The 27,314-nt window shown below is 40.3% G+C and overlaps 1 protein-coding gene across 5 annotated transcripts in view; it reads left to right on the top strand.

Moving 5' to 3' along the window:
* Positions 1-27,314, top strand: part of PRMT3 (protein arginine methyltransferase 3) — a 119,037-nt gene that overhangs the window by 60,200 nt on the left and 31,523 nt on the right. For 4 of the 5 annotated variants that reach the window (XM_050955383.1, XM_050955385.1, XM_050955386.1 and 1 more), the window contains 3 exons: positions 4,789-4,867; positions 16,225-16,412; positions 23,111-23,197. In XM_050955383.1, the coding sequence (XP_050811340.1) occupies positions 4,789-4,867; positions 16,225-16,412; positions 23,111-23,197 (354 nt within the window). Of the gene's footprint in view, positions 1-4,788; positions 4,868-16,224; positions 16,413-23,110; positions 23,198-25,189; positions 25,428-27,314 lie in introns of those variants that run through there. The other variant, XM_050955384.1, reaches the window with a different exon arrangement.

The raw sequence follows: 27,314 nt of genomic DNA, 5'->3' as shown, positions 1-27,314 counted from the left end.
TGCCTGGGCCTGCGTCTGTGAGATCTGTAACACCAGAGCTGCAGGCACTCAATATTAAGATGCAAAATGCGACCTTGTAGTGAAATCACATGTGCTATGTAAGGTGAATAGTGTTGTTCACTGTGAAAGAGTATAACCATTGTTCTGTAAAATGTATCTTTTTAAATACTTCTCTCCCTTTTTTCCCTCCCTCATGCAGCTGCACATTTTTGAAGTCTCCCTGCTCCATCCCGAAGGCTATCTCAGATAAGGCGGAGGAAAAAGAAGATGCGAGACGAAATGTTCTTGGAAATCATGGAAATGACCCACAATGAAAGAGCTCATCTGAATGAGTGGAAGAACGTGGTATCAAATTACAGGAAAGATGCCAGTGAACGTGAGGACAGGAGGGACGCTCGAGTTGAGAGGTGGCGCCAGGAAGATCAGAGGTGTAGGCAGGAAGATATGCTGTGGCGGGATGCAACGCTCGGGCTGCTGCGTGATCAAACTGATATCCTCCGACGTCTGGTGGAGCTTCAGGAAGAGCAGTGGGGTCACAGAGTGCCGCTGCAGCCCGCGTGTAACCACCCTCACCACTCACCATGTTCCATATCTTCCTCACCCAGATGTGTAAGAACGTGTGGGGGAAGGCTTCGTGCACCCGCCCACTCCGCCCCCATGGATAGCCCAACCAAAACGCTGTAATTACACTGAAATGTTTTTAGTGGCCTTTTCCTTCTCTCCTATCCTCCTCCCAAACCACACCCAGGATACCTTGTCATTTCTCTCCCTCTTTTTATAATGACTTTTTAATAAAGAATACATGATTTTTAAACGATAGTGACTTTATTTCCTTAAGCAAGCTGTAATAGAAGGGGGAGGGTGGGTTGCTTACAGGGAATGAGTCAATCAAGGGTGGGGGGTTCATCAAGGGGAAACAAACACAACAGTTACACCGTACCCTGGCCCGTGATGAAACTAATTTTCAAAGCTTCTCTGATGTGCACCGCTTCCTGGTGTGCTCTTTTAATCGCCCTGGTGTCTGGCTGTGCGTAAACAGCGGCCAGGTGATTTGCCTCAGCCTCCCACCCCGCCATAAAGGTCTCCCCCTTACTCTCACACAGATTGTGGAGCACACAACAAGCAGCAATAATAAAGGGGACATTGGTTTGACTGGAGTCTGAGCTAGTCAGTAATGTGCACCAGCGCGCCTTTAATTGGCCAAATGCACATTCTACCACCATTCTGCACTTGCTCAGCCTGTAGTTGAACAGCTCCTGACTACTGTCCAGGCTGCCTGTATCTGGCTTCATGAGCCATGGCATCAAGGGGTATGCTGGGTCCCCCAGGATAACTACAGGCATTTCAACATGCCCAATTGTTGTTTTCTGGTCTGGGAAGTAATTCCCTTGCTGCAGCCGTTTAAACAGAGTAGTGTTCCTGAAGACGCGAGCATCATGAACCCTTCCTGGCCATCCCACGTGGATGTTGGTGAAACGTGCCTTGTGGTCCACCAGTGCTTGCAGCACCATTGAAAAGTACCCCTTGCGGTTTATGTATTGGGTGCCCTGGTGCTCCGGTGCCAAGATAGGGATATGGGTTCCATCTATCGCCCCGCCACAGTTAGGGAATCCCATTGCTGCAAAGCCATTCACTATGACCTGCATGTTTCCCAGAGTCACAACCTTTGGTAGCAGCAGCTTAATGATTGCTTTGGCTACTTGCATCACAGCAGCCCCTGCAATAGATTTTCCCACTCCAAATTGATTCCCGACTGACTGGTAGCTGTCTGGCGTTGCAAGCTTCCAGAGGGCTATTGCCACTCTCTTCTCCACTGTGAGGGCTGCTCTCATCTTGGTATTATGGCGTTTTAGGGCAGAGGAAAGCAAGTCACAAAGTTCCATGAAAGTGCCCTTACGCATGCGAAAGTTTCGCAGCCACTGCAAATCGTCCCACACGTGCAAAACTATGTGGTCCCACCAGTATGTGCTTGTTTCCTGGGCCCAAAATTGGCGTTCAATAGCTAGAACCTGCCCCATTACCAGCAGGATCTCCAAAGCGCAGAGGCCCATGGTTTGAGATAATTCTGTGTCCATGTCCTCATCCCTCTCGTCGCCGTGCTGCCGTCGCCGCCGCTTCCTTGCCTGGCTTTGCAGGTCCCGGTTCAACATAGACTGCACAAGAATGCGCGAGGTGTTTATAACGTACACGATTGCGGTATTGATCTGAGCAGGGTCCATGCTTGCCATGGTATGACGTCTGCACAGTTCACCCAGGAAAAAAGGCGCGAAATGGTTGTCTGCTGCTTTCAGGGAGGGAGGGGTGAGGCTGTACGCAGAACCACCCACGTCAATGATTTTTGCCCCATCAGGCATTGGGATCTCAACCCAGAATTCCAAGGGGCGGGAGAGACTGCAGGAACTATGGGTTAGCTATGGGATAGCTACCCACAGTGCAACGCTCCAGAAATCGACGCTAGCCTCGGACCATGGACGCACACCGCCGAATTAATGTGCCTAGTGTGGCCACGTGCACTCGACTTTATACAGTCTGTTTTACAAAACCGGTTTATGTAAAATCAGAATAATCCCGTAGTGTAGACGTACCCTCAGTCTGAGAGATTTTAAGTACTGTTGTCATCCTCAATTTGCCTCTCTTTCTTAGTTATAGCAGGTGATTTTTGCCTGCCCCATGTATTAGCAACATCCAGCACCTAGCAGGTTGAATTTAAAAAGGAACTCTGTTGTTAACTCTGCATTTCCTGGCTTTAATGTTGTTCTATTGTGTGCCAACTTCTGGGGGAATTATAATAGGCTATTGACTGTAGAGATCTTTAATATATGGATAGTGGTAAAAATGCAGAAATAAGTGTATGCTAAGACATGTCCTATAAGAATATAAGTGGAGCAGACGAAACAGAGAGCATCCCAGAGGACAGTTTTAATTCTCTAGTAGATTCAGCAATGATAGTTTGCTTGTCTGATACAATTTTTTACTCAGTGTTGCATGCTGTTGGCTAGTGGTACTTTAGTTATAATTATACTTAAATGTGGTATTACTTGGTGGTAATTGCAGGAGTATCCAATGTAAGTGATGCACACTTATGAACAATATTTTCTGAGTTGTTAGTTTTCATTTGAAAATGCATACCATCTGCAAAAGCCAGTTGATTTATTCTTCAATTTTTTTTCTTGTGTAGAAAATGATAAATGCTTTCATGTCGGAACAAACAATATATTAAACTATGCAATTGGAGTCTGAAGTGCAGAATTTTTGTAATACGTTTTTCTGTGGTCTGTTTTTTCCCCTGCATAAAACATTTTCCTTTCTGGAAATGCAGATAACATTTTATAGATCAGGCTCTTGCAATACCCTACCAGAAGTGTTTGATGTGCTTTAGTCGTGTGGTTTTCCACGTGAAAGTTCAATTACTGGCACAGGTCCAGTTGTATCGATAAACTTTGTTTTAAATAGAGTGGGAGTGAGGACTTCCAAATGAAAATACAAAATCGGTGTTAACTTTTTTTCTCAGTTGCTTCAGAAGTATAAAAACAAATGTAGATGAAATGTATAATAGTAGTGAAGATAAGGGCCATTCTGTAAGCCATAAAATACAAGGACTGTGGCGTAATGGGCACTAGGCCAGTTTGTAGAACAATGGTTATTTACACGTACTATAAAACATGCTGTGACTACTGAAATGCTATTGTATTTAAATCTGATTCCTCTAATGCTGTCTTTCTGTTGGCATTGGTATTGCATGGAAGAAAACAATTGACTTGATGTTTTTGAAAAAAAATGTGCGTAATATGTTTCAAACAATTAGAGTTTAGCAATTAGTCTTAAACAAATATAAACCTTAAATATTTATCAAAAGAAATAAACAGAATTTACCCATCACTCAAAGTTCTAACCAAATTATTTCCTGTAAATGTGTGTGCTGATATGCAATGTTGTTGGTATGGAATCCTGTTATAAATTCATGGATTATAGCACCTCCAGGTATCTCTGGAGTGCGGGGGAAGGTTTTGTGCGTATTGTCCAAGATATACCACCAAGAATACAGAATACCACCAAGTTAGAGATGCTAAATAATATAAACATTTTGTTTTTGGTGTTTATCTCTTTGGTAGTCATTTTAAGTGGAAAGGAGTTTTCCTGTCTTGTATTAATTTTGAACTACTGTACAGTCAAATCAACACATACAGTTCATCGCTCCTGTAAGTTCAACAGATCTGATTTCTAATCCATGTCTAGTTCCATTGGCTAGTTCCAAAATTTCTTTGGGAATCCTATTTAGAAAGTAATTTAAATACACAAGTATACCTGTGTTGCCTGAAACTTAATCAAAATACATTAATTTAGAAACACTTTTGTAGTTGTACATTACAGGTGTGTGTGTGTATGTATATTTATATATATAAAAATTGGTGTGCATGGAATAGTAAATGTATATAACTTCTAATTTAGCAGGTCTTTTAGCCATTAGAGAAATGTATGATGCTCGTCTATGTAACTAGAATATTGCTGTAGAAATACTATAGCAAAATCAAAATTGAGGAAAAACATTAATTTTTTGTAAGACATTCATACTCTGGTCATGGGGAGCATATTAGAACCTAGATAGCTCTTCTCTTCTAAGCCTTTATATTTAGTTGCTAATAACTTTATCATATAACCTTTGGGGCCTGAAAGTTCTCTAGTGAATCAATAGGAGGAGATGATGTACTGGTGTAATAACAAATATTTGCATTGACTTGTAGATATAGAAAACAATTCTTTCTAAACTATCTTTTTTCCCCTTTCCAGGGCTATTTCCTTCTCTTTGAGTCTATGCTGGATTCTGTCATTTATGCAAAAGACAAGTACCTGGCAGAGGGAGGCTCAGGTTGGTTCAGAATTCTTTCTAATAAATAATCCAACTCTGAGGGGAAAACCGAATGAACCTAAAGGCTTACAATATGCTATGCATGGCTGATACAGTTCTCAGTCGAAGTGAAAAATGCTTCCATTAGAGGAAGCTTCAAGGCATTCATTTACCATAGAGGTAATAGAAGAGTATTAGATGGGATTACTCAGGCCTTAAAGTTAATGGTGTTTTCAAGAACACTTTGCATTAAAACAAAACCTTGAAAGTTTGTAAATAACAGGGTACTTTTGCAACCAGAAACTGCATGCCACTTCATTTTCACCTATGTAAATTCTTCAGTGTGCTATATGCAGTCTTTCCCAAGACCTGTTTTAAGGTTGAAAAGTATATTAACTTTGCTTAGATTATATGCCCTATGTACATGGAGAACTAAAGCTGGTCTATTTCTGGAGGAATCTAACCATTTGGAGGTGCAGTGATTTAAATCTACTCACATCCATGCTTCAAAATAACATATGCCTCTACCTCAATATAACGCTGTCCTTGGGAGCTAAACAATCTTACCGCATTATAGGTGAAACCATGTTATTTGAACTTGCTTTGATCCACCAGAGTGCACAGCCCCTCCCCGCTGGAGCACTGCTTTACCATGTTATATCCAAATTCATGTTATATCAGATGGCTTTATATCCTTCTCAATCTTATTTTTGCATCTACTCTATTTAGATGCACACACTGGGCTATTCTGAAGTAGTCCCCAGCTATAAGAAACAATTAGGAACTGCACTAAAGGTATGTCTTCACTACCCACCGGATCGGTGGGTAGCGATCAATCTAGCGGGGATTATCGTGTCTAGTCTAGATGCGATAAATCGACCCCTGAGCACTCTCCCGCCGACTCCTGTACTCCAGCGCCGCAAAAGGCGCAAGCAGAGTCGATGGAGTGGCAGCAGGCGACTCACCACATGAAGACACTACAGTAAGTCGATCTGAGTACGTCGACTTCAGCTACGTTATTCAGTGTAGACCAGGGCCAAGGCTTCCTAGTTCAGTTTAGTTGAAGTTTTAGTAAATCTGCTCTGTCATCACCTTTTGCACCCATCCTGCCACTGCAATTTTATTGTGTATGCGTGTATGTATATATAAATTCATTCCCAGGATGCTAGTTAATTTTTCTGACTGCTTTCAATCCTATTATCAAAATTAATTTTGGGGATTTTTAATATTCCCAGTTTTGTTTTTCTAATAGAAAATGGGGCCATTAGGTGGTCACTTATTCACAAACTCGTTACATGCACAGATAAGTGGCTTAATTAAAATTGTGCCTAGCTAGGGAAAAGTGCAGGTCAGTTACCAGATGGGCTTTCAGTATTTCAAGAACCCTAGGTCTGTCTTTGAGTGATACTGTATATTATCTTAGATTAAATAAACTATGAATCTGTTATGTTGTTAGTACTACAATTGTAGATTGGTAGTTGTGGTTATTTATATACTAGTGTTGATCCATCAACTGTTTGACAATGTAGTAACAGGTTGTTGTGTTTTTTGAGAGGCAAGAACCAATGTATTATACAGAATCAGAAAGGTTTTTAGTGTTAGTGATCTCAGACAGCTGTCCAATATAAAACTGAGCTGCCCATAATGATGATAATTGGTCCATTGCCTCATCAGTACAGAGTCAACAAAATTAAAGTCTTCATAATGTTGTTCTTTTTCTTTACTTGTGCACAATGCAGCACATGGAAGTATTCAGGGAGATGTTTGAAAGAAGGGGTGGCTTGACAGGCTGGCATAGGGAGAATGGTGTGAAAATGATTGTGGTGGCGGGAGAGGAGATTAATTGTATATCAAGACCGTTATAGTTGGTGGTGGAGCACAAGTATAGAGATGTGATAAGGGGCTTGGTCTCAGAAGTAGTCCAGGATGTTGTATTGAGCGGACCTTGAAGAAGAGAAGCCTGCATCTGATTGGAAAGCAAGGGGAAATGAAGGATGGGGTTCAAGTAAAGGAGAACTGACATGGTTGGAGTAGGCATAGAAATTATGGAAGGCTATTTTTTTGAATGAAATGGAGATGGGTAATGTAGTCTTCAACTTCCCCACTACCCACAAGTTGTAGTAAGGACATAGGAATTAACATATGGATCAGACTTGTGATCAGTCCAATATCCTATGGCTGACGGTGACAAGGATCAGGTGTTTCAGAGGACTGTGTAAGAAATTGCATTAAAGAGGTGTGGGATAATCTACCTTGCATTTTAGGTGGTCTCCTACTCCCCTGTAATTAAAGATTGGCTTAAACCCTGAAGTATGAGGTTTTATCTCTTCCAAATTTGTAGCCTTGACTATTATAGCACTGGATATTCTTTGTATTTGTATAAATGTACAATCTTCTTTTTTTAAATCAATTTTGCTAAGTTTTTGGCCTCAGTGATCCATTATTAATGAAGATGGTCAATGCTTATGGCATGGGCAAGAGTCTCAGTTATCTGGACAGAGAGGAAGGTTTGGATATTTGGGTAAGGGGCAGAAGAAGAAATGACAGTTTTGGATCAAGCATGGACCTTTGAGGACTCAGCTCTTCCAGTTCATCATTTAGCAGTAAGGCATTCCCTGGGAAATATCCCACCCTCTGACTTCACCACCTCAACCAAGCTTCACAATCATCATCACTGTGTACAGTATGAAATTGTTTGTTTAAAACGTGTGTGTGTGTGTGTGTGTGTACACATTATATATATTTTTATAGTCTTTTGTCTGGTGAAAAAGATTTCCCTGGAACCTAACCCCCACATTTAAATTAATTCTTATAGGGAAATTGGATTCGTGTAATATTGTTTCGCTTAAAGTCACATTTTTCAGGAACATAACTACAGCGCTAAGCGAGTAGTTACTATACTCCATATGCTAAGGCACTGAGACAGGAAATAAGAGTAACTGACTTAGAAGGGGAAAAGAAAGGAGCCACAAAGATAACAAATAAGAGATGCAAACCAAATTTTGTGTATTAAGTTTGAAAGTGTTGGCATTAATTTTTGGGTGTAAGCCAGAGTAAAAGCAATATAGCACTAAATTAGAGAAACGGTGGTGGGAAAATTGGGTCTTAAGGTAAGTAGTTAATATACTTGGCACATATAGAGACTTTCGCAGGCACAGGAAACATTATGAAAAAAGCAGGGATTATAAATGTGGCACTGTTTCATGGTTTTTTACACATGCATTTTTATCCCAGGGAAGTTGTGCTCTTTTTCTAGAACAGAAAAGACAGAGGTGGGTTGGATAGAGTAATTTGCGCAATTTATGTGGTTTTGATAGTAGTAAAATGGGTGCTATGAATAAGTCTTTAAAATATTTCATACTGTTCCTATGATACTGTTGTCTAGACTATGCATTTGTATACGTTTTATTAATGTAAGATTTTTACCTCTCGTAGATTTCATTTTGACCTTTTCTATTGCAGCTGTTCACACTGTTTTTCCATGTTGTACTAACCGTGCTTGTATTCAGTTTCACTATGCTGACTTAATGACTGGATTAATGACTTTGTAACAGCGCTCACTGCAGTGCACTGTTTGATTGCAATGTGCTATCATGCGATTAGAGGCGCAGCAGCGAAAAAAGGCACTCTTGTGGAGATGTGTGGAATTCAGTTATAAAGCTGAAGATTACACAGGCAAACAAGAAATTAGTATTCCTGGGTTAAAGAAAAAATGTAATAATATGTAGTGTTGCTCCAGTTAATGCTTTTACAATAGTGCACAGGAACTCCATTCAGAATTGGGATCCAGTCGTGTTAAGCTTCCCACAGATCCCTATTAATAGGTAGTTCTTGTCTTGAAATATGTAATGTAGGTATATTAAAGATTTTTGACATTCTGTAATGTAACAGTGGCATTTAGCAATGCTTTTTCCCCCCGATTGCTCCAAGCACATCTTAGAACACCAAGAAATCTTTGACCTCCCATTTAACCTAGCATACTATCAATGTTGAAAAAGGGAGGTAATATGTTGTTCTCCATCCTCACTGCTGGAAGGATTGTTAGAAATCTGAGCCTTCCTCATTTTCCTCAAGGGACAGAACGTGATGGTTCAGCAGCAGTGCTAGGAATTCTCTCATCTTTTTTTCCTCAGAGTGATTCCATATTATTCAACCACTGTCTGTCCAGCTCGTTTAGTTAGATTTTAAATAGAATACTTTTTCCTTTAGGCATTGATAATCACTACTCTACTCTTCTGCCAGCTGGTATGGAAGGTGAATAGGATGCCTCTGAGACAGACCAATGTCACCCCATAAATCAGCCAGCAGGTGGGGTTCAGGCACCAAAAGATCCCTACTCTCCATAGCACAAAAAGGTCAGCTCTTCAGTACATGTGAGTAGCAGTAGAACTAAAGACACTTCCAAACCCAGACAGCTAAAAGTATAAATCAGTTGTAGGATGAATCTTTCTGGCTAGCCTTCAGCTGGAGGTACATTATTAAGGTCCTGAACTTTCCAACACATTTTATTCTTGTATCTCTAACCACTTTACAAGGTGGATAAGTATTAGGGTCTCTATTTTGTCAAATTCCCTGACTTTGAAAGAGGTTGACTTGTCTATAGTTTTTGCAGTAAGTCAGGCTGAACCTGGAATGGATTCTAGATCTCCAGTTTTATGCTTTATCAATTAGATACTAGCTGCCCCAACTTACTTTACTAGCTCCTCAAAATATCTGGGTTGATGTGTGTGATTGGTTCCTCTCGGGGTGCCACCTGGAAATGGGGTACCACTGATCCTGCCTGACCCACCAGCCTGGGTTCCATTTACAGTGTACTGCTGTAACAGGCCCTCAACTCCTCACCAGCAAACATACAGGTAGGGACACACTCATCTGCAGCTACACGCATTTGCTGAGGTCAGCTCTGCATGGGAATGCTCCGCTAAATTCCTAAGGCATGCACACCCCTCTGGAGCATAAACCCAAAATTATACTGTCTTGCGCTGCCCAGAGAACTGTACAGCGCAAGCTCGTGAAATTTGCTCCCTCCTTCAATGTGGAGAGGAATATACACAGCATTCTGCCTCAAGTTAGGCTTTCCACACACTAGTTTTAGACAAAAACAAAACAAGGTTATAACTACAAAAGAGAGATTTTAAGCCATTATAAGTGATAGCAAACAGATCAAAGCAGATTACCTAACAAAACCGCAAACTGAGCTTAACACACTAGATAGGTAGGATATGGGTTAGCAAATTCTCACCCTGAGCGATAAACAGGCTGGCAGATTCTTAAGGCACAAGCTGCCTTGGCTTTTCAGCGTAGATTTCCCAGGTTTTCATACACAGGCTAGAAATCGCTTTAGCCTGGGACCATCACTTCCCCCATTCAGTCTTTATTCCTCAGGTGTTTCCAGGTGTGGTGTTGTAGGGAGAGTAAGGTCCCATCATGATGTCATTTTCTCCCTTTTATATCTTCCTTCTACTTCCTGGAAAGCTCTTCTGCTGTGACCTGGGTGCTATCTCTGAGAGGTTTCTTTATTATACACAGTTCCTGGGGTAATCCTTGTGCTTGTGTGCATTTCCTCAATAAGCCAATATTGTTTGGCCTTTTTACTGTTATACCTGAAAACCCCCACAAGCAGCCTTTCAACTTTGCAACATGTTTCAGTAACACATACATAACCAAACTTCATAACTTCACATATGACAATAGCACATACAATCCAACAAGATATTAATGTCTAGCAGATCAAGACTTTTAGAATGATACCTCACGAGGCATACTTTGTACAAATATCCTAATTACATGACAGTGGTGAATGTTGGGATGCCAAGGTGTCTCAATGTGTATAGAACATAATACCTTTATTTGGGAGTGAAAATTTCTTGTTACACAATGCCTATCTGTTCATTATACATAACTTTTTTTTCTTGATTAGGCATGTATTTTCCCATATATTTGGATGAAATACAAAGTGATTGTGAGTGGGCTAGGTACACAATCTTCATGGGGGGTGGGGAGGAGTGTGTCATGTTTGCTTGTTCATGACTAGATCACATTATTGTTCACTTGGAATTATTCCTATATACCCTGAGGTTTATAGTCTTACCCTTTAATGTCCTGAAATTTGTGAGGCATTACTAAGGGATAAAGGATTTCCCATCTTACTCTGTTCACCACGTGAGCTGTTACCAATGACAAATGATTTCTGGGCAGTGAGTCGAGAAGGACACAGATGTCAAAGCTATGAATTTGTGAGCTGGCTGCTGAGTGCTTCTGTCCAATCAGCATTTTGTTAATTTCATTTGTGAGATGGAATAAGTATTCAGTTATAGCTTCAGTCAGAGAAAACTAAATGACAGACATGTCAGGATTGGATGGGAAAATGTTAGGAGTGGGTCAGACAAAGATGGACTGGGGAGGATTTAATTTTTAGAAACAACAAGGAGGATGGGGAGTGAAACTGACCAATATGATTAAAGCCACTTATTTTAAATGTTTACAGACCTACTTTCCTATAAATCATGGGATAAATGGGGTGAAAGGAGAGACTTTAACTGATAGATCATCCAAATGACACAAGTTCCTAAGTATTAGAATCAATGTTTACATCTCTGGCAAAAGCTCTTAGTTTTGTAAAGCACTCAGATACCATGGTGATGAGCATGGTATAAATCCATAGCCACCATTGGATTTGTAATTATTACAGATAATTTGTAAGTCAAACATCCATTTACGTCCCTTTATAAGGATATGTGAAGTCATGTTGTTATCAAATGTGAGAATTTAAGTCTTGCGTTGTTGCATAAAATTGTTAAAATCTCATTTGCAGGATAAGATTAAAAACAATTTAAGCATAGCTGTACCTGTTCCTGCTATTTATGGTCTGAACAATATTATAAAAGGGCAAATAGTTCTACAAACAGTGGTACGTGTGTTTATGGTCCTTTGCCCATGTGTCCTGGCTGTGGCACAGTGTCTTGTTTAACTCTATTTACAGGGCTTGTTAATTCATGTTTGGTTGATAAACTAAAGATTACATTTGGGCACTTAGTGTTTACCCTCCAATTGCTGTTTAGAGCTTACTCTAGTCTAATCAATCAGAAGTTTTGCAGCTGATTTAGGAGTTTGGCACACAGTGGAAGTAATTTTAAAGCAATTGGATGGCAAACTTATATTATTTCAGGCTTAACATACAAGGCAAATCATCTCCTGTTGACACAATGGCTCAGAACTATGGACCTGATCATGGTAGTACAGTAACTCCTTACTTAAAGTCGTCCTGGTTAATGTTGTCTTGTTGCTGATCAGTTAGAGAACATGCTCATTTTAAAGTTGCGCAATGCTCCCTTATAACATTGTTCGGCAGCCACCTGCCTTGTCCACTGCTTGCAGGAAGAACAGCCTGTTGCAGCTAGCTGGTGGGGGCTTGGAACCAGGGTGGACCAACAGCCCTCCTATCAGCTCACCGTTCGGTAGCTGCCCAGCAGGCCATCAGTTGCCCCAGCAGTTCAGCTGTCCCTCCCCCACATTGCTATGTACTGCTCATACCCTCTGCCTTGGAGCTGTTCCTCAGAGCCTCCTGCTTGCTGTGGAGAGTGGGGGCTAATGTCAGGGTGTCCCCGTGCTTATCCCATCTTCCATAGGACACATGATGGAGCTTGGGACAGAGGGAGCTTCCTAGCAGCAGCTTCTATCTCAGCTTGCTGATCTATTTAAGGTATACCTCCAATTATTAAGTATTTATATCTCCTAGAACAACTGGAAGGGACCTTGAAATGTCATTGAGTCCAGCCCCCGGCCTTCACTAGCAGGACCAAGTACTGATTTTTACCCCAGTGGACCCCCTCAAGGATTGAACTCACAACCCTGGGTTTAGCAGGCCAATGCTCAAACCTCTGAGCTATCCCTCCCCCTACAAAGGCAATGTACTTAGAGTGGGGTCAGGGACTTAAAGGAGCAATGCGCCTCTCTCACACACAAGTGGTGTGTGTCTGTCTCTGTCTGCCATGCTGTCTGTCCTCCCTCCATTTGTGCTGCCTTGTAGAGTGTGAGGCTACGTTAACAACAATGTGTTTAACCCTTGAGGGCTCAGCCAACTGCTAGTTGGTCATTTAGCAGTAAGGCATTCCCTGAGAAATATCCCACCCTCTTGACTTTACCACCTCAACCAAGCTTCACAGTCATCATTGCCGTGTACCAGTATTAAATTGTTTGTTTAAAACTTATACTCTCTGTGTGTGTGTGCTGTGTACCAGTATTAAATTGTTTGTTTAAAACTTATACTCTGTGTGTGTGTGTGTGTGTCTTGTCTGGTGAAAAAAATTTCCCTGGAACCTAACCCCCCCTTTACACTAATTCTTATGGGGAAATTGGATTCGCTTAACATCGTTTTGCTTGCATTTTTCAGGAACATAACTACAATGTTAAACAAGGAGTTACTGTATTACATACCTGTTGCAGGTTGCCGTTTCCTCCCTCATACACTACAATCCTAGTGCCACTTGCTTGCTAGCATGTCCTTATATACTGTACCACACTATTGCTAAGACCTGCAAGATCTGACCAACACTCACAATTTTGAGAGTACCATCGTAATATTCCCTTCCTCTGCTAGCCCTGGAAGCAAAATTCCTAATTGTTTTGGAACCCTTCCTGCAAACCTTATTAGCCAATTCGTGGAGCAGCAGTAACGTTCAGGACATTTTGCTTGCTTTGTGAATTAGTTATTACATAGTCTGCATTCTCATTGGGGTGTCCCTTGTGATCCAAGAGGCGGCTTGGAATGCTGGGAGGCAAAAATTAGCAAAATGCAGTTTGCAAGACTCTCTGGCACAGACAAGCAACAGGGGAGTATTGAGAAACTGCAGCCCCTTGTCGCTTGCTCCAGGAAACCACTCACAAGCCAGATGCTGGTTTTGTGTGACAGCTGTCAGGTGTGTGGAAAGCAACTGATTTGTTGCAAATGGTACATGTTGGGCTGCTGCCCTTTGATCTCTCATCATGTTGCCTTTTTCCTGGTGAGTTAATCAGAGTCCTGTCTTGGAAAAAGTCAATAGCTTTGCTTCAGTTTCCTCATCTGTACAGTGGGCATGATAGTCTTCTGATCAATGGTGTGTTGTTAATTAATGCTGTTTAAAAGAGCTAGCCAGAAATATGTTAAGAATATTACAACGTGCTTGTTTATTTATGTAGAACTTTTTTGCAATTGTCAACGATGATGCTTTCTTAATGAATATTTTGTATGAAAGAGTGTGACTTCTTTAGCAAAGATGCCTTTCTGTGTGGTTGGTTGGTTAAACTAAGGGGGGGACTTCCTTTGGAATAAACCTGCTTTTGTTGCACGGAAGTACCTTTCAGTTTACTATTGCACTTCAGTCACCTAATGGATAAGGCATTGGCTTCCTAAGCCAGGGATTGTAGAGTCGAGTCTCATCTGGAGTGACAAATTATTCACGGGGAGGGATAGCTCTCAGTGGTTTAGAGCATTAGCCTACTAAACCCAGGGTTGTGAGTTCAATCCTTGAGGGGGCCATTTAGGGATCTGGGGCAAAAGTCTGTCTGGAGATTGGTCTTGCTTTGAGCAGGGAGTTGGACTAGATGACCTCCTGAGGTCACTTCCAACCCTGAGATTCCCTAATTCTACTATTTTCTCACTTCAGTGTATTAAAAAGAAAAATTATATTATCTTTGTATATTTGTCTTCCTATACATCCCCTGCCTCTCACTGATTCCATCATGCTCATTCTCATAAAGTTAAAATTTCAAGTATTGAAAAAGAAATCAATTTTACAGTTAACCAGATGTTGGAAAAGAAAAGAGAAACCTAGTTTGATTTTTATTACCATTTGCCGCACTTCTCTGTAAAAACATTAAAATGGTAAAGTGCCCTGCAATGTGCTTACTACTTATATTTAGACAAAAAAAAATGTCTGGTTGTGTGTATGTATTAATGATAAATCCTCCAATAAAGGTTTAACATCTCACCAGTGGCAAGTAGGAAACTTCCCTGTGGGAAGAATCCTAGCCATCTATTCTGCAAAAGGTAAGGTGCTATTTTAACTTAATTCCAATGTGAGGATAACCTTCCGGCTGATGCAGTGCTGTTCTCCAGAGACTGCAGACTGCGATATCCAGTGTTACTGCAATTCACAACTTTTCCGGTCAACAACCGAGTGAAATTGCCACAGGACCAGTTTCATTTCTTAGCATATGTGCAGTGTGCTTCAAGCGGCACATGACCAGGACTCATCATCAGATGCAGTCCACTGGTTGGATCATTGGCTTTTCCAGCTTGGGGCGGGTGCTGGCAGGAAGTGCGATGTGAATGCTGGTCCATGCCCTCCCACAGTGAAACTGGTGAACTGTTAAACAAGAGTGTCAGTCACCCACTACTGTTTGAGAAAGCAATAAGCAGAGACAGGTGCTGGTCCTATTCATGGGAAAGGAGCAATCACAAATGGAAGTTGGGGAGTGGTAGAGTCCCAAATGTAGTGTGCGTAGGGAAGAGATTTCTTGAAGATAGGAAGAAGGAGGAGAGAACTCCTCCTCCTTTCCGGCAGCCAGAAGGTATTTCTTAAAAATGCCATCAAACATCTATGAGCAAGAAGCTGATACAAAAGATAGCGCTGCAGTAGGCATCACTGCAATAGGCGTCACGTCATTCTTCCCCTTTCTGGTGGAGGACGTTTCATGAGGGATTTGCCCTTTGACATTGCTAGTAGGCTTTCTTCAGCTTTCCTAAAGGCCTTTGGCCAGTAACTGCCTGGTAAATTTTCAGGCTTTGGTATACTCACTTATGGGTAGTTTCAGCATAAAAGCCGAAGAATGCCCTATGGTCCAAGGCATTCTCCATGGAATGTTTCGCCTCCGTATCCTGGCAGCATGGCTCAACCATAGAGGTATCTTCTTTTGAGACATGTTGCCATGGTAGTGTGGGGCAAACTTCATAAAGGCAATGACTTGTTTATACTGCTTGATATACGATCACTGAAATGTAAGTACAATATTTATATTCCAACTGATTAATTTTATTATTATGTGGTAACAATTAGAAAATAAGCAATTTTTCAGCAATAGTGTGCTGTGACACTTATGTATTTTTTATGTCTGATTTTGTAAGCAAGTAGTTTCTAAATGTGGTGTAACTTAGGGGTACGCAAGACACGTCAGACTCCTGAAAGGGGCACAGTAGTCAGGAAAGGTTGAGAGCCACTGGTCTAGCCTATCCATATTCTGTGGCTAAAAGGACTTCAGCCTATGAAACTGTTTGTTGGTTGGATCCCTGTGCAAGCGCTAAAATCGGTTCCTTTTTTTTTGTTGTTCATTTATAAAACATAAAAGAGCATCTGAAGTCTCATTCTTTTTTCACCTCTAGTCCTTTCTGTTTGTTACAGTCTATCCAGACATCTGCACCATTAGCCTGGTGGCTATAGGTGATAAGAATAAACATGCAGATAGACTAGCTTTCTGGGATGATGTGTATGGCTTCAACATGTCCTGCATGAAGAAGGCTGTAATTCCTGAAGCTGTTGTGGAGGTAGTGGATCCAAGCACACTTATATCTGAAGCCAGTGTCGTTAAGGTACTGTACCAAATACCTCTCTAAAATAAAAGCACACTAAAAATGCATTCTTCAGGTTTTTTATTTCCATTCATAAATTCTCAAACAACTATTTTTAATATGGAAAAGATTAATAAAGCATATTTAATCTAGAGAAATCCTGGAACAAATGCAACAAGGTATTTACAGCATTAAAATGGCTTACTTTAAATATCAAAAACTAAGTGCAGATTCTAAAGTCCATTTAGGAACTTCTGGCTCCTGATATATAAAAGTAATGATCTTTAAACTTTTTTTCCTCTAAATCCAGGTCTTTCTTCTGCCCCCCAGAACAGAGGAAATAAAGTGGTTATATAATTTTACAACTTTAATTTGCTACAAATTTCTGACTTTCCAGTCAGCTAATATCTTCAGGTTCTCCTGAGAACCAGATTGTGCTGTCTTTTCATAGTGACAGTGCAAAGGAGAAGAGTGATTACAAAGTAAATAGCTTTCATTGTAAACAGATATTGTGATTCTTATTTCATACTGAGTCATTTAATATTGTATGTCTTCTGGCAGAGGTTAAATTCTAGAATGCTCACTTGTCTGAAATTTTAAGGTGTGCACTGAATTGCACATACCGTTCAAGCCACCTCAGTAGGAGAAAGGGTTGCCAGGAAAGAAAGATGTAGATAAAACAGGCTTGTCTGTGGGCAACTGGAGAGCTTTGGTGAAATACCATCCATCCCTTCATGGTTTTTTTCCCCTCCATCCTGGAGAAAAGAGGCTTTACTTCAGCAAGAAATTTTAAGATTGTAAGGAGGGAAGACAATCCAACTAGGTCCATGTTCTCTGTTTTCATTAAAAGTTGTTGCTGTCTTTCCTTCAAATATTTGAACTCTTAAAACCAATGTCAATTAATTTCTCCTCTAATTTCCCTGGATAGTTATTTCTGTAAAGGAATTCTGTCCAAATACTTCTAGTGCCCAAGGCTCCCCTAGCTTAACCTTGTATTTGATAGGAGATGAATGTATCTTGTATTTATAAACTTTGTCAGAGGTTAAAATATGGCCAACGGTCTGTCGGTCTTGATTACAAGTGTTATACTTACTGAGTTATAACCTATCCAAGATGAGTTAGCAATGACTTCAGAATGTGCTGGTATGCTCCCAACTCAAAATTAGCATGGAACTATGGGCAGCTCCACAACAGCCCAAAATACATTGCCTAAGCCAGTTTTATACAGCCATATGTCTCAATATCATGTTGGGGATGTGTATGTAATAACATCCAGGAAGACAAAGGTAAAAAGGCTAAGGTTTCAGAATTAAGCGCTCAAAAGTTAGGAAATGCCAGTTGCCAGTGCAGCCTTTAATTGCTCCCCTTTTGTACTTGCACCAGGAGACAGTCTTTGATTACTTGATCATGTGCTATTTGAGCACCTGCCTCATTCAGTGCCCAGGAAAGATATTTCTCACTGAATAAACAGCTATTAAATATTTAGACTCATAGACTCATAGGTCAGAAGGGACCAACATGATCATCTAGTCTGACCTCCTGCACAAGGCAGGCCACAGAACCCTACCCATCCACTTTTATACAACCCCTAATCCAGGACTGAGTTATTGAAATCCTCAAAACTGGTTTGAAGACCTCAAACTGCAGAGAATCCACCAGCAAGCGACCCATGCCCCACGCTGCAGAGGAAGGCGAAAAACCTCCAGGGCCCCTGCCAATCCGCCCTGGAGGAAAATTCCTTCCCGACCCCAAATCTGGCGATCAGCTAAACCCTGAGCATGTGGGCAAGACTCACCAGCCAGCACCCAAGAAGGAAATCTCTGCAGTAACTCAGTTCCCATCCCATCCAACATCTCCCCGCAGACCATTGAGCAGACTTATCTGGTGATAATCCAAGATCAGTTGCCCAAATTAAACTATCCTATCATAACATCCCCTCCATATACTTATCAAGCTTAGTCTTGAAGCCAGATAAGTCTTTTGCCCCCACTACTTCCTTCGGAAGGCTGTTCCAAAACTTCACTTCCCTAATGGTTAGAAACCTTCGTCTAATTTCAAGTCTAAACTTCCTTATATCCAGTTTGTACCCATTCGTCCTCGTGCCTACATTAGAACTAAACTTAAATAATTCCTCTCCCTCCCTAACGTTAACGCCCCTGATATATTTATATAGAGCAAGCATATCCCCCCGCAGCCTTCTTTTGGCCAGGCTAAACAAGCCAAGCTCCTTGAGTCTCCTTTCATAAGGCAGGTTTTCCATTCCTCGGATCATCCTAGTAGCCCGTCTCTGGACCTGTTCCAGTTTGAATTCATCCTTCTTGAACATGGGACACCAGAACTGCACACAATATTCCAGATGGGGTCTCACCAGCGCCGTATATAACGGTATTAACACCTCCTTATCCCTGCTGGAAATACCTCGCCTAATGCATCCTAAAATCGCATTTGCTTTTTTAACAGCCGTATCACATTGGCGGCTCATAGTCATCCTGCTATCGACCAGTACCCCAAGGTCCTTCTCCTCCTCCGTCGCTTCCAACTGAAGCGTATATCTAAAATTCTTATTAAAATTCCCAACGTATATCTAAAATTCTTATTATTAATCCCTAAGTGCATGACCTTGCACTTTTCACTATTGTATTTCATCCTATTACTCTTACTCCAGTTTACAAGGTGGTCCAGATCTTCCTGAATAGTATCCCTGTCCTTCTCCGTGTTAGCAATACCCCCCAACTTTGTGTCATCCGCAAACTTTATTAGCACATTCCCGCTCTTTGTGCCAAGGTCAGTAATAAAAAGGTTAAATAAGATCGGTCCCAAAACCGATCCTTGAGGGACTCCACTAGTCACCTCCTTCCAGCCTGACAGTTCACCCTTCAATACAACCCGCTGGAGTCTCCCCTTTAACCAGTTCCTTATCCACCTTACAAATTTCATATTCATCCCCATCTTTTCCAATTTAACTAACAGTTCCCCATGCGGAACCGTGTCAAACGCCTTACTGAAATCGAGGTAAATTAGATCTACCGCATTTCCTTTATCTAAGTAATCTGTCACCTTCTCAAAGAAGGAGATCAGATTGGTTTGGCACGATCTACCTTTAGTAAATCCATGTTGCAATTCGTCCCAATTACCATTGACTCTGTGTCCTTGACTAATTTCTCCCTTAAAATTTTTTCCAAGACCTTACATACTACAGACGTCAAGCTAACAGGCCTATAATTACCCTAACAGGCCTATAATTACCCCAACAGGCCTATAATTATAATTTAATTCCATTCTCCTTATTCTGTGTGTTCCCATGCTTTATTTGCTGCTCCAGACCCTGCACTGAATACAGAATTATTAATTTCCACTTGGGCTTTTCTTTGCTGCTGTCGTCCTCGTTGCTTGGTGTTTACAGATATTATTGAATTTTTCAACATCCGTGTGAGATGGAGATGGTGGTATTATGCCCTTTTTACACACGAGGAAACTCGGGTATTAGTTGAAGCCAAAATTTTCTAGTGTCCACTAACTTTGGGTGCCCAGATTGAGAAGCGTTGGGCTAGATTTATTGCAGAGTAATTAGCATTTTATAGCACACTTCATAGCTCCAGAGCAGAGTTCCTGCTGATGCAGTTGAGTGCTCAGCACTTCTGCAAATCAAACTCCAGGTGTTTCTGTCTGGATAACACAATGGCCACCTATGAACATTTTGGTTCATGTGTGTCGGAGACTGGGATGTGGACAGTCAGCCTAGTAATCAGAGCAGGAATCAGTAGCCAGGAATTGGAGCCCAAGATCAGAGCTGGAGTCAGAGGCCAGATGCCAGCTTGAAGGGTCAAAGATTACCTGTAGTGAGTCAAGGCAGGAGTATGGTTGGGAACAAGCAGAAGCAAGTGGAGGAGCTATCACAGCTGCTGCTTCTGGGCTTGAGAGCTAGGCTCCAACCACTCAGGCAATATAGCCAGTTAGGCAGCCTACTACAGGCCAACTGCACTTGTTAGGTTGCCTGGAGAGTGGTTCTGCTGCAGTGCCTTATTCCTGATAGTGTATTTGCCCAATATCACACAGGAACTTTATGCCAGAGGCAGGGATAGAATCCAGTTCTCCATGGCAGCACTGAACTGCTGTAAGCATTAGCCTGTCCTTTCTCTTCCTGCCTTATTTCTGGCATTTCCTGACTTTAGAGTTCTTGATTTTGCAACCTAATGTTCTTATTATGTAGTACTTTGGGATGTAACTTCCTGACCTCTTATAACTACATTCTGTAGAACCATTCTGACCCACGCATGTATCATTAGCAGGGTTGGGATCTTTAGATCTGCAGCATGGCTCATCTGTCACTTGAGCTAATGGAATTGCTGGTAGTAATAGAAGGCTGTTCTGTTTTCTAAACCTACCACAAAAGGGGGATGGAGACACATTTTGCCAGTGAGTTTCACAGTTATTTGTTAGACAGTAGAGGAATATTGAGGCTTGAGGAATATTGGGTTCAATTTTAGGTTTTTTAGGGGAGTGCTCTCTAGTGGTTTAGACCCCACTCTTGTCCTCCTTCCTGTTCCTGACCTTCCCCTTCTTACTGTTTTAGACCTTCTCTGATCTTGCTTATGTCACCCCAACTCCTGTTCCTGTCCTCACCCTTCTGCGTTCCAATGTGGTTGTTTGCTCCTTCTCCTCCTCCTCCTTCCCAGCACCAGCTGAGGGGAGGAGGGAAGAGGGGGGCATTGATAGCACAGGAGAGGCTATCCCTTCACTCTCAGTTCTTGTGCCTGGCAGCACCTCACATGAGGAGCTGTGTCAAAAAGGCCAACTTTACCCCTGCAATCTAGGGTGGAGCTTGCTCTGTGAGAATGGTGCAGTTTGGTCAGTGTTAGGAATCTGTGGGGATACAGCATGCTCAGTGCAGACAGAATCTTTGGAGAATTTAGCTACCGAACTCTAATAAGTCTATATGTGAGATTTATTCCAAAGTTTAAATTTTGGCATATTTGGGTGAATTTTTACATGGTTAACAAAAGGCATATCCTTGATACAAAGGCCACCCCTCCCCCCTACCAAATTTCCTGCTCCAAAAGATGGAGGTACTGGTGCTTTTTACTGAAACCATTGAAGCAATGTTTAAGGTGGACAAATCAGACACCTGTTATGGAAAACTTCAGCCTGAGCAGTCTTTTAGGATAAGTCATAACTGAAAACAGGGTCTTTTAATAGGTAGTGTCTTAACTGTAGGTGTTATTCCTTACTCTACCTATAATATAACACTAACACTATTTCTGTCATATTACTGAACACACTAGTCTTAAAGTTAAATATGTATTTCCTGTATCAAATAGTGCAGTAAGCTCTCTTTAATGTATACCTTTAGGGACAATCATTGTCTGAGCTGTATAAGTCAGCCAGAGTATCCATTCATAAAATAGGCCTGTCATCATACAGCTCCAATATAATATGAGAACTTCTTTACAGTTTAAATTTATTCTTTTTACATAATTTTTAGTAACAATATCTTTTTAAAATAAATCCATTAATCTTGAGCTCCTTTGTTTCTTAGTGTTCATTGCACAAGCTGTAGTATAATTAATGAGGGAAGCAAGAATGACATTACATATAAACAATTTTAATCAGTAACTGTTCCACATAATAAATGGATTTAAAATAACTAGGAAATTATAAAAATGTTCCTATTCATCATAAGATTATTAAAGGAAATAGTTTAGTACACTTTCCTCACATTAGCTATTCATTAATTTTGAGTATTGCCTGTTAGAATTGGGTTCAGAAAAAGTATAAAAGGTGTACAGCATTGAGAAATGTTTGAGTATTACATGATCAGCTAAACTATGAAGAGTATAGGCATTAGAAGTGTACTCTTTTTAAACTCAGTAAAATGTTCAGTTATCATTCATTCATTAGCTAAAATGTGCTGGCCGTGCTGCACAAATTTTGAATTTTCTGTAAGGAAGCAAATCAAAAGAATCCATACGATGCAAAAATAGTGAGGTATTTTCCGAGCTATGACAAGATTGAATATGTAGTGAGGCTCTGTTAATAATGGTACTGAGTTTTCTTACTATTTTTCAAATTTTTAATTCACAGTATGCATACAGCGTAGCGGGTAGCTCCAACGCAGGTTCCCCATTAGGCCAAGTCACCATTCCTCAGCTGTAACCTGGAGGACTGTCTTTTCAAAGTTTGGAGAGTAGAAGTCTCCATGGTTAACCATTCTTTTCTTTTTCTGCTGAACCTGCCAACATGGGTGCCAATTAATAAGTTCTTTGAGATATGGGCAAATGTCCATGGAGAGAGAGACTGAAACCAGCAACTCATTCAGCTTAGGCTACTGTTGGCCAAGACATCCAAATGGGTATAGGCTACATCACTACCAGCCTTAACAAGATTTCAGCCAATGGTGAAAGGCTCCGTATTCCAACTTTTATTTAGTTTCCTTCTTTGTTAAGTTTAAATGTTTGGGAACGATTGTTGTAGACATATCTTTGTGGGTTGCACAAATATTGCTTAATATATTATAAAAGTTATGTGTTTTTTTGAAAACTCTAATACGTAGCATTGTTTTACTCTTTCCAACTGATGAGTTGAATCAGTAGTGTACTATAAGTAGTCTTTATTTTATTTTACTTTTTTTAAGGGGGATGTAGTTAAGTTCATCTTAGATGTATTTTTTAATTCTGATTAAACTATTTAATGTCAAAATTGATATTTCACTTTTTTGATAGCGTATAGACTGTCACACAACATCCATTCCGGATCTTGAGTTTTCTTCGGATTTCACCCTAATTATTACTGAAAATACCATGTGTACGGTAAGGCAACTTATTCTTTCTGCATTTAACTAACATTATCCTTGATTGGCAGGCTAGTGCATTCATTGAAGTGCTGATGATAAATGAATGTAAGTATTGCTATTGACAGTTCATCTGTGCATTTACAGAGGTGTGAAACTGGTGCTTTAAATAAATTAATGCAGAACCCCCAATAATAGTCTGGTTCAGTGGGGCAAGTAAAAGTGGGCATGGTCACTGAAAGCTATATTTTCTTTTGTATCTTTTTTCCATTGCCTCGAACTGTGACTCTCTTCCCTTCCAGCTTAGTCAGAAGAATTTCCTGTTACTATAACTTATATTTCACTAGCATAGAGCTGAGTGGGAAACATTTTCCCATCCTGTAATATTTTCAAGATTTGCAAAATTTTCCTATTCCATATCGGGACAAATCACTTCCCCTACTCTCACCTCCCAGAAAATGGGAGACCCACCCTATCATAACAAATGTCCTGGCTGTTAGGAGACTCACTTAAGATGTGGGATAGCCAGGTTCAAGTCCCTGCTCTGAATCAGGTCAGTATAAATATTAAATTAATTTGTAATGGGCACTTGAACCTGATTAATGCAATAGGGACTTGGCATGGCATTGATGTATTATTTTTACCATTAAACTTTTATGCAGGGAAACTTTGGCAATGGTTTGAGTCCTGTATTTTTTTCTGAAGGTTGGTTATTGGATTTTAAGAGTGTTTATAGCCATGAACCAATAAGGCTCTGTTTCCCAACTCTGTCTAGTCCTGGTCCCATTTTTCCTGAAGGGCACGGCCAACAATGTGGATCTTCCTCTGGAGGGAGAAGCGGGCTCTTAAAATAAACGACTTCTAACTGTTGGTAGTTCTAAAAATCAAGGTGAAGACCTTGAATTCAATCGAGTCATTAATTGGGAACCTGTGTTGATTAGCAGAGTGTATTACTGCTGCATGTTAAATCAGCTAGATCTTTTTCATTGTCTGTTCATTTTTGGATGTTATGTATGGGAATAGTCGAGATTGACTGTCTGTCAGTCGAAAATATGTGGCTAAATTGCTATATCTGTAGAGGGAAGGGGGCATTTTTTAGCTGTTACTATTTGGGTATCCATTATTAGTGGAGTCTGAAAGGGCTGCCAAGATTCCGTGCATACAGTTTTCATAAGATGATGGGTGACAGGGAGGTAAAGCATTGGCTTCTTCACTGAAGGCTTTATTACTTTTTGCCAGCATTGTGCCTGTTTTGTCTGCATTTAGCTTTAAACAATTGCTGATTGCACTCAGGCACTGTTTGTACTACTTTTGTCTGTCATTCCGAGGTAAGAGATGTACCTAATTCATTTATTGCGCATCTTAAGAGGCACCTTACAAGGCTGTAGAAAACATGTAATCAGACTATTTAATATATACACTCCATGTGCAGAATTAAGGTTGTTAAAATTAAATTTCCAATCTATTGAAGCTTATCACGTCAACCTTAATGTTTTCTTATAGTTTATTTAATCATTTGTTATGGTAGCACCCAAAGGCATTAGTGAGGGCCATTGCTCTTATGCTAGGTACTTTCAGTAGAAACATTTCTGTGGGTTTTTGTTCACAGCAAGTTAAGTGAGCTGCAAGCCAGCATGTGAATCTACAGCACAGTATCTTGCCATGTGGACCCGCTATGGCGCACTAACAGTTCCATAACTGCCGTAAAGCACTTTGCCATACTGTTGGGATGATGTACGTCAAAGCACGCTATGGAACTTCTACCCAGCCATAGCAGGGGCCACATGACGAGTTAGTGCATGGCAAGCTAATGAGCTGTGGATTCACTTGCTGGCTTGCTGCACACTAAACTTGCTGTGTAGACAAGCCCTCTTTAAAACATGTTCAGAAGTACAATGCAAAACTATAGCTCAAGTGTACAAGCATAGCCATCTGTCACAGGCTCTGTGCGTGTAAGTGGAACTATTTTTAATGCCTGCTTTTCTTATTTAAACGTGTGTTTCAAATGCAGCCTTGCAAAATAATCATCAAAAGGTTCAAGTTCAAGCACAAAATCTACCAGACTCCTATTACTGTAATGGAGACAATAGTGAGGGGAAAAAATCTAGTGAAATTTTACTTGAAATTACCTTGGGAAAGCAGATGCACACAATTTTTGTAAAGTTTTCTTAATGTGTAACTGTTTGTTAAATGTATACCATAAAAATAAGTAAAAAAGTGAATTGCTGCTACGTTTTGAATTTCCTGTCTTCTGTGTATCTGATTTCTCAATTAAAATTGCATTTTTGTGCTTTTTTTCCAATTAATGTATATGATAAAGCATTCTTTTGTATCACTTTATGAATGTCCGTATCAAATTTGGTTGAGAAGTTTGACATTAGAAAGGATTTGCCTAACAAAAGGGTGATCTTTATTAATGGACTGTTGTAATAGGTGCTGAAAGCACAGTCCTGGAGCGTGCTGTGCATCTTAAATTCAAATTGATTTTGGTGGGAGTTGTAGATGCCTGCTATCTTGCAGCAAGTGCTCAGTACATCACAGAATTGAGGACAGAGAGAGGCAAAAATTAGTGCATAAACAGTAATATGAAGGGACAACAGCCTAGTGTACATGTTAAATTCCATTGCTTTTTTATATTGATTCAAGAAAATAATATGCATTTTGTCTGACATATGCAGTCGCAAAAGGATATGTGTAGCCATATAATAAATACAGAATTAAAAAACTCACATTAATGTAATGGTAAAATCGAGAAATTAGCTACACTAGTCAGGAAATCTTAAAATCTAGCCACTTCCTAGCACTTCTACTTGTACCTTCCAATAATGCTATTGGCCGTGTGTGTCAAGAGAGGTAAAAATATGCATTGTTGGGTGTTTCTCCATGTTTTTTGTAAATTGAAATGTTGTGGTTAACATTGTGTTCTCTTGTTCACTGAATGTGTGTCAAGCAAAGTGAAATGTGCAAATTCTCAGTGCAATTCTGTTATATGCATAAACATTTCATAATAAAATGTTAAATATTGCCTAATAAAAAAAATTGAAGGCATTTTATTTTTTAACTGTGACAAAATGATTTCTTGACCTTGTGACCTAAAAAAATGCTAGTGTAGGGTGACACTGATTTCTTTGGCCTTCTTGGAATAATTATGATCAGTTAGAGAACTCCACATGGTCTTTGTTGTCCTGTATTGTTTGATGGAGCAAAACAGGATATTGGTTAAAGTATCACTTTCCTCTAATACTGGACCTTTACAAAATCACCTTCTATTGTTGTGCAACTCTTTTAAGGTAATGTTGGTTAGATGTTGTTTTAAGTTTGGAAGCTTTGTGAGCGCTAGTGGTTTATTTCTGGAATTTTCTGATTAACATAGGTCTTAAAAAAACAAGTAGAATTCTCTCAAGTATTTTGCACTTAATCATGTCGGATTATTAACATTTTATGAGTAGAATTTCCACTCCTTTTATGATGGAGTGTGGAGGTTTAGTTAGAGGCTGACAGTCCATCTGTCATATCAGGCTGCCTAACCTTGCAGTAAATGAACAATAAAAGTCCATTATTTGTATTGAGAATTTTTGAGGTACAGTTTTGTGCTTTGAAAGCAGCATTACAAGGCTTGCCTTGAATGCATCAGCTTCTACTTTTTTAATATGCTAATTTATATTTTACACTCTAGGAAGAAAATCTAAAAGCTTTTTTTGTACCTGACAAAAGTTCTGATAAAAGAAAATGATGAATGTATCTGCTCTGACTTCCTTGTTTTTTAACATAAAAATGACACTGTATTTTGTTGTATGCAGTGTTGTTGTAACTGTGTCGGTCTAAGGATATTAGAGAAACAAGGTGGGTGAGGTAATATCTTTTATTGGATCAACTTCTATTGGTGAGAGAGACAAGCTTTTGAGCTTACACAGAACTCTTCTTCGGGTCTGGGAAACTTTCTCAGTGTTACAGCTAAATACTAGATGGAAGAAATTGTTTAGCGTAAGTAGATAACACATATTTCAAAGGACCATGCAAGGTGAGGTGGCCTGTTAACAGGTCTCCTGTTATAGGGCGAAAAGGAGGGGAAGGGGAAGTAGTTGTGGGTGGAGTGTTAATGGGTTATAGATTGTTGTAATAAGCCATAAATCCAG

The sequence above is a fragment of the Gopherus flavomarginatus genome, chromosome 5 (genome assembly GCF_025201925.1).
Source record: "Gopherus flavomarginatus isolate rGopFla2 chromosome 5, rGopFla2.mat.asm, whole genome shotgun sequence".
NCBI lineage: Eukaryota > Metazoa > Chordata > Testudines > Testudinidae > Gopherus > Gopherus flavomarginatus.
The sequence above is the reverse complement of the archived record's forward strand: the minus strand, read 5'-3'. Positions and strand labels throughout refer to the sequence as shown.